At 39.8% G+C, this 18,032-nt stretch overlaps 1 protein-coding gene and 1 long non-coding RNA gene across 2 annotated transcripts; one reads left to right on the top strand and one right to left on the bottom strand.

Moving 5' to 3' along the window:
- Positions 1-9,677: 9,677 nt before the first annotated feature.
- Positions 9,678-14,327, bottom strand: LOC141566779 (uncharacterized). The gene is made up of 3 exons (XR_012489384.1): positions 14,086-14,327; positions 13,580-13,841; positions 9,678-10,469 (listed from the first exon to the last, which is right to left on the bottom strand). It is a non-coding gene; the product is annotated as an uncharacterized LOC141566779 (long non-coding RNA).
- A 263-nt stretch (positions 14,328-14,590) lies between these two features.
- Positions 14,591-17,466, top strand: SAT2 (spermidine/spermine N1-acetyltransferase family member 2). Its single transcript, XM_074311821.1, has 6 exons — positions 14,591-14,692; positions 15,469-15,520; positions 15,665-15,748; positions 16,255-16,356; positions 16,480-16,520; positions 16,673-17,466. Exons 1-6 carry the CDS (start codon positions 14,627-14,629, stop codon positions 16,838-16,840), a joined length of 513 nt encoding a protein of 170 aa, XP_074167922.1. The 5' UTR covers positions 14,591-14,626; the 3' UTR covers positions 16,841-17,466.
- The last annotated feature ends 566 nt before the right edge of the window (positions 17,467-18,032 follow it).

Genomic DNA, 18,032 nt, shown 5'->3' with positions numbered 1-18,032 from the left:
CAGAGGCTCCACCTCCTAGGCTATGGTCAGGCCAGCTTCAAGCAAATGCAAATATGGGGAAGCCACGCCCCTTCGGGCTAGTCGGGGGGCTAGGCTGTTCTGTCCTAAATATTAGTATTGTTATCACCATCTTTACTGGGATCTGGGTATCCTCATCATTTCTCTGGTCCGGTTCCCCACCTTCTCCCACAGCTTCACTGGGACACAGAAGATGTCAATGGGGTCAGGGATAAGGAGATTCCACTTGAGGATGCTAGTACCTCAGCTACCAATTTATCTTTAATGAGGAAAATTTCTGAGCCCTTTTGTGGGTTCCCATGACAATAAAAGTATTTCATGTGAGACCCTGCTAAACTTTTGGAGGAAAGTGGGAAGATAAGGGAAAGATTGTTAAAGTGGAAAGGTCATTCTTAGGGTAAGAAAACAAAAACTACAAAAATACTCAATAAGAAAGCTTTAGCATAGATACTGAAATAGAGGAAGGAAAAGAGAAATTAAAAAAAAAAAAAAAAAAAAAAAAAACAGTGAAAGACCGGAAGGAAAAAAATAAAAACTAGAAAAAGAAAATCAGAGATTTGGCATCCATAGAAAGTCAAATAAGGTAGTCAGTGGAATTAAAAAAACAAAAACAAAATCCTAAAGTTAGGGACAAAGTGGATGGAATGAGAGTTTTCTTTCTCCTTCTTGGAATGTTATTTATCCCCTTTGGACTATGACATCTTCCTTTTTAAGTCCCAGGCTTACTCCATTTTAAAATTGTATAAATAGAGGACTTCATAGTCTTTTACATCTTTAGTTCCAGTAACAACTTCTCTTCTTAATTTCATACCTAAATCTCAAAATGCCAGCTGAATATCTCCATTCAGATGTCCCTCTGCTACTTCAAAGTCAACATGTCCAAAAATATATTCATCTTTCCTCCTAAATCCATTTTCTATCCTGACTTCTCCATATGAAGTCAGTCACCAAATCCTACAGATACATTTTTAAAATGCTTTTAGTATCTATTCCTTCCTTCCCCTTCTCATTGCTCTCTAGTCTAAGTTCATATTTTCTTTAATACCAGCTGAAATGTATACATATACCATCTATGACATGATAAGGTCAACAAGGATAGGATCTGCGCTGTTTTTCATCTTTGGATTCCAAGTGACTAGTACAATACGTTGCAAGAAGTATTTATTAAAACTTATTGAACTTTCTAAATTCTTCACAACCAGGCCATTGCAGCAGCCTCCTTACCTGATCATTCTGCTTCTTTCCTCTTCTAATCAGTCTTGAATCCTGTTCTATATTCTTAAAACACCACTCTCATCCTGCTACTCTGGTGAGTGATGGCTGCCATTGCTTGCGGCTTAGAATTAGAAATAATGTGTGTGAAACGGAAGACTAGGAATGCTGGTGGCGGTTTCATTCCTGATGCCTGTCAAAGTCAAGTACTCCCAAAGAGAAAGGTAGATCTTGGACATGAACAATAAGTTAACAAGTTGGCAGCTGAAAAATAGACTTAAATTACTGAACCATGTTTAAAAATATAAGAATGAAAGGCTTCTGGCCTTCGATAAAAAAGTACCTCACAGCTTCTCTAGCTTCCTTTAAAATGTCCTGGCTCTATTGTCTTCCCTCTGATTACTTTCTATTTACACTGTATATATCCCATGTGCACATCGTTGTTAATATGTTATTTTTCCTCCCATCATTAGACTATAAGGTTCTAGAGGACAGGAATCGTTTTGGTTTTTCTTTGTAGCCATATTATATGTCACAGTGCTTGATGCATAGAAGGTACTATAAATGCTTTTTGATTTGACTTGTGGATAATGTAGTGAAGGACAGTCCTGTGAGTATGCTGCAAGGTTCTGTGAATTTTGTATGTGTAAAAAGACTTGACTTATTGACAAAAAAAAAAAATTGGATAGCAACTCTGAGTGGAAAAAGGAATTTTTGGAAACTTTGAGAAAGAGAAGCTGCAGACATGAGGAGACAATCTCCAACATCTCCATCTCACTAACCAATGGGGTTTTCAGTCACAGCCAGGCCTGGCCACGTCTGTGGAATGTTTTATGATCTACCTCACCTTCAGGTGCTACTCCAGTATTTGACATGTTGCTGGGAGTGAGAGATTTGACTCTTCCATTAGAAAATGGGATGTAGCAAATTATGGCTGCTATAACCCAAAGATGACAATCCCCAATCATTATAGCAGTATGAGGCTCAGCATGGTGAGATAGGAAGTTTCTCAGGGCCAACAAGAAAGAAAAGGAATCAAAACCTGTAAGCCAACATGTGGGTGTCATCACTTCTGGGCAGTTTACAACTATTTCCCTATGAGAACTTCATTTTTTTTCAAAAATGAAATGTCCTGAAGAAGCATTCACTAAACTAGGGAGACAGGCCTGGTAGCCAATTAGAGCCGGGAAATTCTATAGATATTCATCTAAATTTTAGCAAAGTACTGATAAAATTATTCAAACTATTCTAATCAAACAAAATTTAGAAATATGGGTTAGATTATGACATAGGCCAGCAAATTGCAGACTGGTTGAATGATTAGACCCAAAAGAGTATTTATCAAAAATCAGTAAATGCTGGTTGAAGCTAATTGAAGTTACCTTATCTCCAGTGGAAATGTCCCAGGAATCTATTTTGCTTGAGGTGGTTTAACTTTTCTTCTTTTTCTTTTTTTTTTAGTCAATCCTTATTGAATTTGTAAATAGAATAAATGAAGCAGTAATAGCTAACAAATTGGATGAGAGAATCAGGATCCCAAAAGATTTTGACAGGGTAGAATGCTGGCTAAATCTAAGATAAAATTTAATAGGGATAAAAAAAAAAAAAAAAAGTATATTAAAACTTGATAGGGATAAATTCAATATATTATATTCTGGTACAGAAAAATCAATATTACACCAGTATTATAATATTATGCTAGATGGAAGTGTGGCTAATAGCAGTTCCTCTGATAAAACCTTGAGGTTTTAGTGAACACTATGTTAGAGAAACTCATAAAGCTAATGTGATCATGAGCTGTAACTGAGAGAGGCAAAGGACTAAAATCCTTCAAGTGGTCCACTTTAAGATGTCCACTTTTGAATAAATAAAATTTGTTCAGAAGTGTTTTCTTAAGTGAATATAAATCAGTAACTCTTTAAGTTAGACCTGATTTTCCTACTTCTGGCTTCTGAGGTCAAACTACATGAATCTAATCTTTCTTCAATATAGTAGCCCTCCAAGTATGTAAAGATAGGTATCTCTTTTTCCAGACCACTCTCAATTTCTTGAATTGAATCATCATGTGGAATGATCTCTAGGTCCCTTACCATTCAGTCACATTCTTCTAGATTCTCCATTTTGTTTTTCTTAAAATGCAGTTTTAATCTGGACTTAATATCTCATATGTGATCTGATCAAAGTAAATCAAAGCATATGTAATGTCTCAGTACCTTAGACTGTACTATATCTTAGAGATGACCTATTGTACTCCACCCAAAAACCTCTTCAGTAAATTGAGGGGATTGTCATGCTGGCACTCAATTTGGAATTAAGCTAAAATTTTTTTACCCTTTGAGATTCCACTGCTTAACCTGTACCCCCAAAGGTCAATGAATAAATTAATTAATTAATGAAATATTTTTAAAGGATTTACTAAATAAAAGAACAAGTCCCTGCTCTCAAGGAAATGTGAGCACATTCTAAGGGAGGGAGACTATACAAACATTAGCTTTCAGCTGCTAAATCAAATGGAAAAGTTCCATAGTCTTCAATACAATTAATTTAATTCAATAGACATTTATTAAGAGTCTACTATGTTTAAGGCACAGTGCTTACTTAACACTGGAGATAAAAACAAGATAAAAGTCAGTCCCTGCCCTCAAGGAGTTTACAAACTAAGGCAGGGAAGTTGAGCGAGGATGAGACAGGCTAATAAATATATACAAAGTAAACTATGTGCTGTACATATAGGAAATAATTACCAGAGAGAAGACAATGGAATTAAGAAGCATTGGGAAAGGCTTTCCTGGAAGTGGGATTTTAGTTGGAATTTAAACGAAGACAGGGCACAAAGGAGGAGGAGGAGCATTTCAGACATGGAAGACAGCCAGAGAAAATACCCAGAACTTAAAGATTGCGAGTGGTTGGTGAAACAATAAGGAATAGGTGTAAGAATCTGGAAAGGTATCAGGAAACTAAATTATAAAAGGCTTTGAAGGGCAAACAGAGAAATTTGCATTTGCTCCCTGAGGCAATCTGAGGTTGATTTGGGCAAACTTGAATTTTAGGAAAGTCCTTTTAGTGGCTGAGTGGTCCTTGAGCTACAAGCAAAGCAAAGTAAGGCCTCTATTTTAATATTATTTCCTTTTCACCAAATCCACTTTCTAATGTTGAACTACTTGACAGCATCCTTAGTAAGCTTTAATCAGGCTGCATCTCCAAAGGAGTTACTTCCCAAGACAATGTCTAAGAACACTGGGCTAGAGATATTGGTAGTTTCAATGTATCTTGGGTTCAAGACACAAGAACTGGCCCCATCTGAATCTAAAAAGAGATGGTAATCAAAGTGGTGATGATGTAGTGCAGGTCCTAGGGAAGATGTAGCAAGTAACCCTGAAGTTGCTAGGCCTTGGAAGTGGTATAGTTAGAAATGATATATTTCTTCCCCTAGGTTATCCTGCCCAGTTTACTTCTTAGCACCAGAATTCTTTTTTTTTTTTTTTTTTTTTTTTTTTTTTTTTTTTAATTTTTATTTTATTTTATAATTATAACTTTTTTTGACAGTACATATGCATGGGTAATTTTTTACATTATCCCTTGCACTTACTTCTATTCAGATTTTTTCCCTTCCTCCCCCAACCCCCTCCCCCAGATGGCAAGCAGTCTTATATATGTTAAATATATTACAGTATATTCTAGATACAATATATGTGTGTAGAACCGAATTTTTTGTTGCACAGGAAGAATTGGATTCAGAAGGTAAAAATAACAGTTTACATTCATTTCCCAGTGTTCCTTTTCTGGATGTAGCTGTTCTGTCCATCATTAATCAATTGGAATTGGATTAGCTCTTCTCTATGTTGAAGAAATCCACTTCCATCAGCATACATCCTCGTACAGTATCATTGTTGAAGTGTATAATGATCTTCTGGTTCTGCTCGTTTCACTCAGCATCAGTATGTCTCTCCAAGCCTCTCTGTATTTCTCCTGTTGGTCATTTCTTATAGAACAATAATATTCCATAACATTCATATACCATAGTTTACCCAACCATTCTCCAATTGATGGACATCCATTCATCTTCCAGCTTCTAGCCACTACGAAAAGGGCTGCCACAGACATTTTGGCACATACAGGTCCCTTTCCCTTCTTTAGTAGTTCCTTGGGGTATAAGCCCAGTAGTAGTATGGCTGGGTCAAAGGGTATGCACATTTTGATAACTTTTTGGGCATAATTCCAGATTGCTCTCCAGAATGGTTGGATTCTTTCACAACTCCACCAACAATGCATCAGTGTCCCAGTTTTCCCACAGCCCCTCCAACATTCATCGTTATTTGTTCCTGTCATCTTAGCCAATCTGACAGGTGTGTAATGATACCTCAGAGTTGTCTTAATTTGCATTTCTCTGATCAATAGTGATTTGGAACACTCTTTCATATGAGTGGAAATAGTTTTAACTTCATCATCTGAAAATTGTCTGTTCATATCCTTTGACCATTTATCAATTGGAAAATGGCTTGATTTCTTATAAATTAAAGTCAATTCTCTGTATATTTTGGAGATGAGGCCTTTATCAGAACCTTTAACTGTAAAAATGTTTTCCCAATTTGTTACTTCCCTTCTAATCTTGTTTGCATTAGTTTTGTTTGTGCAGAAACTTTTTAATTTGGTGTAATCAAAATGTTCTATTTTGTGATCAATAATGGTCTCTAGTTCTCCCTTGGACACAAACTCCTTCCTCCTCCACAAGTCTGAGAGGTAAACCATCCCATGTTCCTCCAATTTATTTATGATTTCGTTCTTTATGCCTAAATCTTGGACCCATTTTGATCTAATCTTAGTATGTGGTGTTAAATGTGGGTCCATGCCTAGTTTCTGCCATACTAATTTCCAGTTTTCCCAGCAGTTTTTGTCAAATAATGAATTCTTATCCCAAAAGTTGGGATCTTTGGGTTTGTCAAAGATTAGATTGCTATTTTTATTCACTATCTTGCCCTGTGAACCTAACCTATGCCACTGATCAACTAGTCTATTTCTTAGCCAATACCAAATGGTTTTGGTGACTGTTTTAGCACCAGAATTCTATGGCCACAAATACTTCTGGCTGTTAGATAACAACCAGTTCGTCAGTGATAACAGATTCTGAGACTAGTGAGCAACAATAATGAGGTACTTAAAGCTAAGGAAAGCTCAGAGCAAGATTGAATGTCAGTCATTTGATCTAGTGATGTTTCAGGCCTAAAAAAACACACCTCTGGAAGGTTCCCTCCCCATCATCCCCTCTTCCCCCAGTGAGCACAACCAGAGAATTATGAGTACTACACCTGTACACAAAATCAGATTCAGACCACTCCTCAACTCCACCTCTAAAACATAAAATTAGCAAATCAGTAACATGAAGCACTTGATTTCTCTAACTTTTCTCCCCAACATTTAGCACAGGCTGGCACATAGTAGGTATTTAATATTTATTAAATAGCTATGTAAAGGGAGGGATGTGGACAAAGGGAAAAACCTCCTACAAAATTAAACACTATATAATTATAATGGCCCTGGAAAGAGATGAGAAATCTTCTCCCTCACTTGCAAAGGTGAAGTACAATGGGAATACAATATTTAATATAATGTTAAATTGGGTCAAAGTGATCTCTAGTTTTTCTAAACAGCTTTTCCCCCTCATATTTTATTCTTTATTATGAGGAATGGTTTATGGATGAGGGAGAAGGAAATGTGTGTGTATTATATAAAAAGAAAAACTATTAATTTCCAAATTAAAGAATTTGGAAAAAAGAAATAAAAAGTAATGTTTTTTGGTTTTTTTGTTTTTTTTTTAATGAGGAATTTATAACTGAGAATGATATCATATACCTATCATTCCTGCTACTAGAGAGGCTGAAGATGGTGGACCACTTGAGTTAGAAATTGAATTAAGTTCTATCTAAACTTCAATAGGCTAACATCCAGCATCAAAATAGTGAACCTTCCAAGGAAAGGACCACCAGGCTAAGGAGGGGCAAACCCTCCAGTTTCACAAGTTACAATTTCTATGGCAGTTGATGGTAGAACTGAACCTATAAGTGGCCACTGGACTTCCAAACTAGGCTAGATAAGATTTGGGATCAAAACAAAACCAATAAATAAATAAAATTTAAAATATCAAGAGATGTAAATCTTCAATTTTATGATCTCATGATTAAGGCTAAAATCAGTGTAAAATGAAACCTATACTACCCCAAAGTAGAGCTTACTCTGGAATTTATTTTGACTATTAGTATTTGTTACAAGGATTTGTTTGTTTTTTCCCTCCTCATAACTGCAGAAAGGTGGAAGGAGAAAAAAATATCCTTTTATTAAACTCACATTGTCCATGAGTTTAGAGGAAAATCTGAGATCGGAGAAAGGAGTCATTTGAGATTAGTAGATGACAGTAAAGGGTGAACAAAATATCCATTTGACTAAGGTAACTTAAAGTAGTTAGGGAACTAGATCAGTTGTTGCCTGTTACTTAAATTGCAGGCTACTATTTAAATTTTTTTTTTCTTTATTAAAGCTTTTTTATTTTTCAAACCATATGCGTGGACAGTTCTTCAACATTAGCCTTTAAAAACAAAACAAAACAAAACAAAAAAACCCCATTAGCCTTTGCAAAACCTTGTGTTCCAATTTCTCCCCTTCCCCCTTCCTCCTCTACTCCCCTAGATGAGATGGTAAGTAGTCTAATACATGGCAGAAATCTGTTAAACCTAATATATGCATACATATTTATACAATTATTGTGACAGAGAGAGAGAGAGAGAGAGAGAGAGAGAGAGAGAGAGAGAGAGAGAGAGAGAGAGAGAGAGAGAGAGAGAGAGAGAGAGAGAGAGAGAGAGAGAGAGAGAGAGAGAGAGAGAGAGAGAGAGAATCCCTAAGGAGAAAAAATAGGGGCAGAGAAGGTACAGAGAAAAGAACCTAGACAGATTGAGTCTAGCAGAAGCTAGCTCTGGACTGGGGGGGAGGGGATTGAGGGGGAGAGGAATAAAAGGGGAGGAGGTCGAGGGGTGGAGGGAATTACCCCCAGGTGTCTTTGCTAGGGGATTGGTGCACCTCCTACAAAGACAAAGGCTACTGCTAAGAGAGGGTGTAAACAGCCTTGGGAGATAAGTAGAAATCTAGGAATTAAATTGTTATTGGGCTCTGGGCGGGAGAGTTAAAGAGGCCACCTGGAGTTCAGGAATCCTGGTGCTCAGGTAAACTGCCTGGATCCTTCTGTGGGGATTGGGGTGCATGGTATTGGGTTGGCTTTCTACCACTCTTCTTCCCCCCAAAAAAAGAAACACTGTCAACTAATTCTACGAAGTGGGGAGATTTCTAGCATGGTGTGCTCTTTGGGGCATTGTGAAAATACCTCATCTCCCCCTCCTTTACTACCTTCCTCCAGCCTCCTATACTACCTTCCTGCAGCCTAGGGCTCTATTCCACACAGATTTCTGCCCTGCCCAGAAAACTCTTTTGTCCTGTAACCTACTAATTCCCAGTCAACTAAGTAGAGGAGAAAGTAGCTAAATGAAGAACCTAAGATAAAGAGTCCCTAAGGGTTTGAAACTAGGAGATGGGAAGGAGGAGTTTATCTAAAAGAGTGAGGCCAGAGACACCAGGTCCCCTAAGGGCAGTGGGGCCTGGAAGCCAGAGTCTGCATATTGTTTCTGCTCTTGACCAGCACAGGCTAGTTCTTTATTTAAATGGAGTAGAGGCCTCTGAGAATGAAACTAAGGAACCCAGAAGTAGGGAACAGAAAGTTGTTGCTTGCTTTCCTCTATCTTCCCCCCCTTTTTTCTCCATCACTTTCACACCCCTTGATATTCTTCTAGGATAATTAAAAAACAAAAGTAACAAGAGAATGCTTAGATTGACAAAATCTCAGCATTTGAAGGGAATTTGCAGATCACCAGTCCAATCAATACTTGAATAGGAATTCAACGTACAACATGCCTAACAAGATCAGCCTCTGCTGGAATTCTTCCAATGATAGAAAATTCTTTAACCATTTTAAGGATATGGTGTTATCTTGGATTCTAAAGCTCCTTCTCTTCTTTCCCACCAACAATTAATGGAATGGAGCCTGAGTCCCAGAAGGCTGGAGGAGCCAAACTGCTAGGTTTAGGAGGGAAGGTTCATAGGATCACAGAACTTCAGATCTAGAAGGAACCATAGAGGTAATTTAGCACACCACTTTCTTCTTATTCTTATTATTATTTAATAACAATGATTCCTTTGAGGTTGTACAGGTAGTCATTTCCGGGTCTTTGGCTTAAAAATACTTTGTTCTTTTTCACCATTCATCTTAGAATCTGGGTTGGAGATGGGAAAAGAGAGAAGGATGGTATCTAATTGCGTCAAGCAGAGGAAAGTAATTTAAGGGCTCTCTTTTTTGTAATAACTTTTAATTTTTCAAATACATGCAAGAATGTTTTTCAGCACTCACCTTTTTTTTATAGCTTTTTATTTACAAGATATATGCATGGATAATTTTTCAGCTTTGACCCTTGCAAAACCTTTTGTTCAAACTTTTCCCCTTCTTCCCCCCAACCCCTTCCTCCAGATGGCAGGTAGACCAATACATGTTAAATATTTAAAGTACATGTTAAATACAATATATGTAAACATATCCATAGTTATTTTTCAGTATTTATCTTTGCAAAACATTGTGTTCCAAAATTTTCTTCCTCCCTTCTCTAGATAGTAAGCGATCTGCTACAGGTTAAACATGTATTTGTCATGCTACACACACATACATACACACACACAAATAAAAACCCACCAAACAAACAGATCAAAAGGGAAAATTAAAAAAACACCAAGCAAACACCACCACCCTCAAGAATAGGTTGATTTGATTATGATTTGATCCACATTTCTATAATTCTCCCTGGATGTAGATGGCATCCACAAGTCTATTAGAAATATCTTGAATCACTTCATCATTGAAAAGAGCCAAGTCCATTAGAGTTGATTATCACATAATCTTCTTGTTGCTGTGTATAATGTTCTACTCACTTTGCTTAATTCATGTAAGTCCAGATTTTTCTGATGCACATCATTTCTTGTAGAACAATAATATTTAAGGGACTCTTCAAGGAAGTTTAATGAGGTGTGTTAGTATTGTTGTTTACTCTTGGACAGCTGTAAGTCCAGATGTTCTTGCTTAGAGCCTGATCAACATTCAGCTCCCTGTACCTGAAGTCCAGTCCGACAGAAGGAAGCAGAAGAGGCCTCTCCTGGATGAGGATGGAAATGGGAGGTCAAACTGAGAACAGCAACGTCTACCCCTTTGCCAGATGTTTCCTCTAGCTTTTCCTTCCATGTTACCCTGTTAAATAATACCTTTTTCTATGGCCTTCTCCTCTTCTCCATTCAGGTACTCTCTCAGTATTTTTATTTTAGGCATTCTTGCTTGTGCATCCTATGCATCTAAGTTCCTGAGATGTTTCCCATGGTCCTCATCATTTCCCTTCTCTTTCCAAATAGATATCCCTTTCAGTTCCCAGGTGTGTGTATGTAAGGAGTGGGGAGGGGGGTAGAAGGAAATTTAGGAAAGGTTCCCTGTACTTGGTGCCACTCCCCGGATAGACTCCCCTCAGATGGGTCCCTTCTAGACCGAAGGGAGACTAGGAGAACAGGGAGCAAAATAAGTGCTATTTCCTGTGACCCCTGACTCAGGACTACCCTGGTCAGATTCAGATCAACTTGAATCAGAGCCCTGGGTTCAGAGGCAACGATTTAGACAATACTTCCTGCTTCTGTGGTAATCTGGCAGAAAGTACCATAATCTGAGAGAGTCACATCTTTTTTCCAATGGGCCACATCCATAGTCCAAGTACCACCCTTCATGACCTCCCCAAGTTCCTCCCCCTCCAACCAAGTCATTTCCACTCCCTAGGATGCTTTAGAAAAAATGGATGTTGTCATTTCCTAATGATAGAATTGTAAAATTTCTGAAGTACCAGGGACAAAAGAGATTATCTCTTCCAAATCAATATATTAAAGTAGAGGAAAGTGAGGTTCAGAGATGGTAAGTTGTTTGCCTCAAGCCATACAGGAAATTAGCTGCCGAACTTGAACTAAAAGCTAAAATGCTCCACCCACCCACCTCAGGCCCAGTCTTAACTCTCCCACTTGGTCTTGAAGGTCAAAGAGAAGGAGGGATTGATCGACCAAGATACCCAGGGCAAGAATTCTGAGCCCCTTAAAAATTGAAGTCTGAACTCCAAGGAGAAGGCCCAAGGGTCCACATCTGGCTGAGGAAGGTCTGGGTAAAGAAATGAAAAAGCTGAGGCATGGGGTTAGATTAGAAGAGAGGGAAGAAAAGAGAGAGAGATCGAAACAGAGACAGAGAAAGAGAGAGACAGAGACTTATTACTGATTCATTCAATTACTCAATACTTCATTCATTCATAAAAAAAAAATTCACCTAGTGCCAACATCCATCATTCAGTTGGGACCCAACTCCCACAGTGAACTGGGCCCAAAAGTTGTGGAACTGTATCTCAAGGGGCCACCCCAAAGTCCTAGCATAAACTAGTCATCTTTGGTATTTGTATCCCCATAAAAAATCTCTCCTTTTGAATCCGAAGTTCATAGGAGGAGATGGCTCTGAAAAGAGGAAGAAGTTGTGTGCATATAGATATTTTGTGTGTATGTGTGTGTGCAAGGGGTGGATTGCAGGGTAGAGAGTAGGGGTTCAAAATGAGGAAAAGAGTGGGTAGAGGAGAGGAAAGGGGGAAGTGGAGAAAAGGTAGAGAAAAAACGTAAGATTTAGAAAGAGGATAATGGGAGTTTGAGGTTTCTCATTCACCTAGTGACCTTGGTGAAGTAAAAAGTCATGATGGTGACAGACTCTTGCCCAGTACTACTACCAAGGAGGAGAACAGCAGAATCCCTGGAGATCTGTGTCAGGAAAGGTTTGTCTTTGTGACCCTTGAAGCATGTGCTTCACTATCAATGTTGGTTGATTGATTAATAAGAAGAGAGAATTCCCAGGAGAGACAGAAACACAAGCAGACATACACAAGCGGAGTTCTAGAATTCTTGTCTTCCTGCCCAACCCCCCATCCCCCACCCCATTGGACCCACACCTATCTCCCACAAAACCCTACCCTTACCCTAATTATGCACCTTTGTGGGAAGTGGAGATTTAGGAGTCAGTCCCCCCAGGTCTCAAGTGTCCACAGCAACAGCAGCAGCACAGTTACTGAACACAGACCCTCCATTGTGGGGCAGCTCTCTCTGCTCAGTGATTCTGGAGACTCTGGGGAGTCAGCTGAGGGGCGGGCACCCCTGCTGGGCATGGGAAGTGGTGGGTTAAAGGTTGCCTTGGGAGGAAGGAGGGAGGGTAGGAGACGGGGCACTGACCCTTTGGCCCCTCTGAGGACAAATAGGGTAAGGGGCCTCCTAGATTCCCCAACTCTCTTAGGCTCAGGTCCGTTCCAGTCCCACAAGCCTTTACTATATGCAATGCAATGTACTAAGTGATAGGAATTCCAAGATAAAGCAAAAACAAAAACAAAAAAACCAGGTCACTGCAATTCCTTTTCCAAGTCCCATTTGTCCAATTGCACTAGTTCCCCTCCCTTTCCAAGAAGAAAATCTGCCCTTAGGCTCATCTTCCTTTGAGTTAACCCTTTGTATTGTTTCTACCTTCCTTAACCTTTTCTCCATCAGATTTCCTTCATCCCAGGTTGGGTAGGAATTATACCACTGTAAATTTCATGGGATTTACCTGTTTAGAGCCAAAAGGGATTTTAGAGATTATGTAGACAACTTTAAACTGTGTCTCTCCCCAAATATTTTACGCATTAGGAAATTGAGATCCAGAGAGGGAGAGTAATTTGCCAGAGGCACTTCGATAATGACCAGCCTCCGATCTGAGTTACTTGTCATGCTGGGACACAAGGACTCCTTCCTCTGTATTTTCTCATAGTGTCTTCTAGGACCTGTTTCCATGCCTCAGTGCCATGAAATCCTGCCACCACAGCTTCATGACCTTGCTTTTGTCAAGGAATGCACTTTTAACATTTAAGTACTCTGGGGTCAATCAATCAAATCACTAATATTTTAAACTGATTTTTTTTTTAATTTATCAGGCTTGTCTAAAGTGCAGGCAGGATTATGTGAGATACAGGAATGGGTAGAATAATCAAATTAGATAGAGATTATAGAGAGCATGCTGACCAACTCCCACATTTCAAGGCTCAGGAAACTGAGGCCTAGAAGTATATGCCTAGGAGTAATGGACAAAAAAATAAGGTCACATAGTAAGTGATAAATTTGATCAAAAAGAGGAAAAGGCACCACAAAAGTTAAGGGTTGAGAAGCCTTTGCTTAATACCTTATGCCTGTGGCTCCCGGCGATCTCACTAAAACGGAAGGGAAGAGCTTTAAGGTGGACAAGATAGTTCTTCTGGAGACTCAGTTTCCATCTCTGTGAAATTAGGTGTTAGGTGAGGTCTTAAGAGCCTCCTGGGTCTGATACCTCGGACTCTGCACGGCGCCGGCAAGCTGAGCGGGGTGCGGCAGGCGGGACTTAGTGAGCCGGAGCTGGGGCCATGCACCCCTCGACGCTTTCTAACAAGTTGACGGGCATTCACAGCCTGCAAAGAGAGGGAAGAAGAGGGAGAGGGAAGGGAGACAGCCTTCAGGGAAGGGGCGTGATTTTATGAAGAGGTCTTTTTTTTCTTTTTTTCTTTTTTGCGGTAACTATTCTTCCCTCTCCCCTCCCCCTTTCTCCCCAGGACCCCAGTTTCTAGCTCGTCTCCTCGCCCTAGGCTTCCGATTGCCTCCCGTGCCTTTGGGGACCCATCGTACTTCGAAGTCCTAGTGTTAGGGGGTCCTTACCATGAAGTCCCACAACATGAGTATCCGGATAGGTTTCAGGAGTCGGTCAGTGGACAAGCGTTTAGTAATTATGTCAGCGCTGTCTTAAGCGCTTTACGATTGTGCCAATTGATCCTTATAACCACCCTAGGAGGTAGGTACTCTTATTATTCCCATTTTACAAAGGAGGAAACTGAGGTAAATAGAGGCTGAATTTGAATTCAGATTTTCCTTTCCCCACGTCGGATTCTATTCACTGCAGAAGATGGGATTTTAGCTGAGACTGGGGGAGGGGGGTTCATGAATTTTTAATAGTTTGATAATTGCACGTCAGTATCATGGGTTCCCACGCACGGCGTTTGGTGCATTTAAAAACACTCTCAGAGACAGGGTGCACAGCCCGGTGGCCCGCGGGGTTCAAGACACAGAAAAGGTCGGAAGCCGCCGCTTTAAATAGTCCCTCGGGTCCTCCAGGAGCGTCCGGAAGGGCAGCGGAGCCCGGACTTTGTCCTCCCTGCCGGAAGGAGGAGTCACAAAACCCGTGGTCTGGGGCTGGGCATCGATGGCGACGGTGCTGATCCGGGAGGCCGCGGAGGGAGACTGTGGGGCAATCATGAAGATGATCCGGGTGAAAACGGCGGGGAGGCGGGGCTGGGGCTGAAGCGTGGGTCCCTGGGGGAGGGGAGGAAAGAGGGTGAACCCGTCGCGCGTAGAGGGGGGGGGAGCATAGATTTCTGGAGTTCTGAAGATAAGAGATACGTAGTCAGTGGTCGCCTCAAGTCAAAACAATTCAACAAAAACCCCCAACGTTTTAACTTGGGGCGTCCATGTATAATGATTCGAGTTGTTGCATTTTTTCAATAATATCAATTGATCTTAAGTATTAACATGAATAATAATATTTAACATTTATATAATGCTTACTAGGTGCCAGGTGCTTTACAAATATTACCATACTCGATTCTCACAACAATCTTGAAAATTGGTGCTGTTATTATCCCCATTTTACAGGGAGGAAAGTGAGGCAATGGTTAAGTAACTTGTTCGGGATCAACCTGCTAGTGAGTGTGCTAGTGAGGCCATATTTGAATTCAGGCTCACTTAATGTTTGTCACCAAAATATTGGTTTTCCTTCTCCCCCTTCCTTCCCACCCCTCCTCCACATTTTAAAGAAAAACAAAGCTTTTGTAACTAATATGCAAAGGCAAGCAAAAACAAATCCCTGCATTGTCTGTTCAAAAATATCTCATTCCTCAACAAGTACCTTCTCTGTGCAGTAGAGGGGTAGATGCTACCGGGGCAAAAGGCGGGAAAAATCCCAGACCCGCAACAATCTTACTTTGTATTTTAGTCATGATTCCTGATCTCTTAAATATTGTCCCTCTTCATTCTTTGTATTCACAGGAATTAGCAGAATTCGAGAAACTCTTAGATCAAGTGAAAATCAGCGAAGGAGGTGGGACTCTAGGGCTTGAGACCCCTGAAAGGGGGTGGGGGGAACTGAACCTCAAAAGTCCCTCCTTTCTTTCCCCTAGTCACCCAATGGGTAGATCATTTTCTCTGCTTTTTTAATAATTATGTCTGTTATCTTTCTCAACAGCCTTGAAAACTGATGGCTTTGGTGAAAATCCTTTCTATCACTGTCTGGTGGCTGAGGTTCCTTCAGAACACAGCAATCCCCTGGGTAAAACCTGCTGTAGTAACAGATCCTCTCAAAAGCATCTTGTAGCCATGAAGTCACCATGTGCTGCTTCTGATTCTAGCTAAGTCACTTAAGTTGGGACTCCCTGTAACTCCAAAAACTATACATTTAAAAACAGGAATCAATCTACATGAGTAAAAAGTGTTTCTTCCCCTCTCCACTCACCAAAAGATAAGAGCTAATATTTATATGTTTATGGCTTGCAAAGTGTTTTATGAAAATTGTTATATTATAATGTCCATTTTACAAATGAGGAACATTGGCAGAATCACATTAAAGTTTTTAAGCTCAAAATTATCATTCCATTCATTACTCCACATACAACTTATTAAGTATTGGACCCCTCCACCCCTACAAATCTTTGGTTCTTTCTGGCCCTTTGCCAATATTGGTCCAGAAAGATAGAATTCTGGCTTTCCTAGACTACGAATGATCTTTTTGCTTTCTCTGGCTTTCCTAGACTACCAATGATCTTTTTGCTTTCTCAGGTTCCACTGTGGTGGGCTATGGCCTATACTATTTCACCTACAGCACTTGGACAGGAAGAAATGTGTACCTGGAGGATATCTATGTGATGCCGAAATATCGGGGTACTGGCTTGGATTACAGACATTCCACTGCCTTCCAAACATAAAGCTTCCCCCCTTTTGTTATTATTGTTCCTTCTAGCTAGGTGTACCACTCTCCTGTTAATGTTTTTCTCCTCACAATAGGTCAGGGGATCGGTTCCAAGCTTATCAAGAAAGTGGCTGAGGTAAGGAAGTCTATCTGTGGATGGTTTGGGAGGTTAATTCCTTGTATTTTTGAGTATGGGGGCACTGGGGAGATGAGAAGTGGTCTCAGAACTGAATATCTGGGCTTTTGACCCTATAATTACTGATTACATATGGGGTGAACTTCCTGCAGGTTGCCCTAGAGAATGGCTGCTCCCAGTTCCGTCTAGCTGTCCTCGACTGGAATCAAAGTGCCATGGACTTCTATAAGGCCAGGGGCGCCAAAGATCTCACTGTAGCAGAAGGTTGGCGGTTCTTTCGATTTGACAACGAAGCAATGAGAGAGCTGGTGAGGAAGTAAGATAGGGTGTCTGGGTCCTTTAGAATCCAGGCATTTCCTTTGGATCTCCTATTGCCCTCAGCTCTTCCCCTCAAGTAACTGAAATCCTTTCCTTATGCTCATCTGCTTCATAATGGTTAGGAGTTTAAAATGTAGTAAAATTAAAAAATATATATATATCACAAAAGAAGAAAGTTTTTCTTCTTTCCCTTTGGAGGTAATACTTCAGAGTCACTGGGGCTGTGTCAAGTTCTTTTAGCTTATGGCATGAGAAGTGGAAGGGGTGGGGGATATGGGAGGGAAGTTGGTATGAGTTAATTTAGACAGAGACCTACTTAGGCCAATTAACATTAATCTCCAAGAATATTTGCATTGGAAAGGGTTAGCCCAAGATGTCTTCCCTAATAAAGTTTTTTTTGGTTGTTGTTTTTTTTCCCTGAGGCTGGGGTTAACCGACTTGCCCAGGGTCACACAGCCAGGAAGTGTTAAGTGTCTGAGACCAGATTTGAACTCTGGTCTTCCTGAATTCTAGGCTGGTGCTCTATCCACTGCGCCACCTAGCTGCCCCCACACCTAATAAAGTTTTAGAGAGAAAGAAAAACTTGTAAGTTTTTGCAAAAAAAAAAAAAAAAAGACCAGACACAAAAGGCCCCGGCTAACAGAATCAATAAATGAGCTCTTATTATTGTTTCCTGTATGTGCTCAGTATTCGGCATAAAAATATAATTTTTAAAAATTTAAAATAAGTGATTATTTATTTATATTAAAGTAAAAGAGTTTGGAAGAAAGGTTACAAATATTTATTGAGCACTTTTTATGTGCTGAGCACTTTGTAAAGGTGAAGGATACAAAGACAAAAAATGTATTAGTCCTTGTCCTTGAGGAGCTTACTTTTGCAGGCATACATTTACATTTGCATTTACATACAATTGCAGGCAGGTAGGAATATATGCCACATATGAATAAAACAAAAACTTAAAATATGACTTCAGTTCTCTATACTCCTATTTGAATCCTTTAACCTAGGAATTTTCTATCTGAAAATAATGACCAAAAAAAAAAAAAAAAAAAAAGCTGGACATCATATTTTAAAAAATTAAAAATAAAAATTGCCCAGAAATGGAGAGCAGAGTCAAACTAGAAAGAACATATTGCTCACCTCCTGAAAGAAATTCCCAAATTAAAGCACCCAAGAATGTCATATTCAGAAGCA

The sequence above is a fragment of the Sminthopsis crassicaudata genome, chromosome 4 (genome assembly GCF_048593235.1).
Source record: "Sminthopsis crassicaudata isolate SCR6 chromosome 4, ASM4859323v1, whole genome shotgun sequence".
In the NCBI taxonomy this organism is placed as follows: domain Eukaryota; kingdom Metazoa; phylum Chordata; class Mammalia; order Dasyuromorphia; family Dasyuridae; genus Sminthopsis; species Sminthopsis crassicaudata.
The sequence above is the reverse complement of the archived record's forward strand: the minus strand, read 5'-3'. Positions and strand labels throughout refer to the sequence as shown.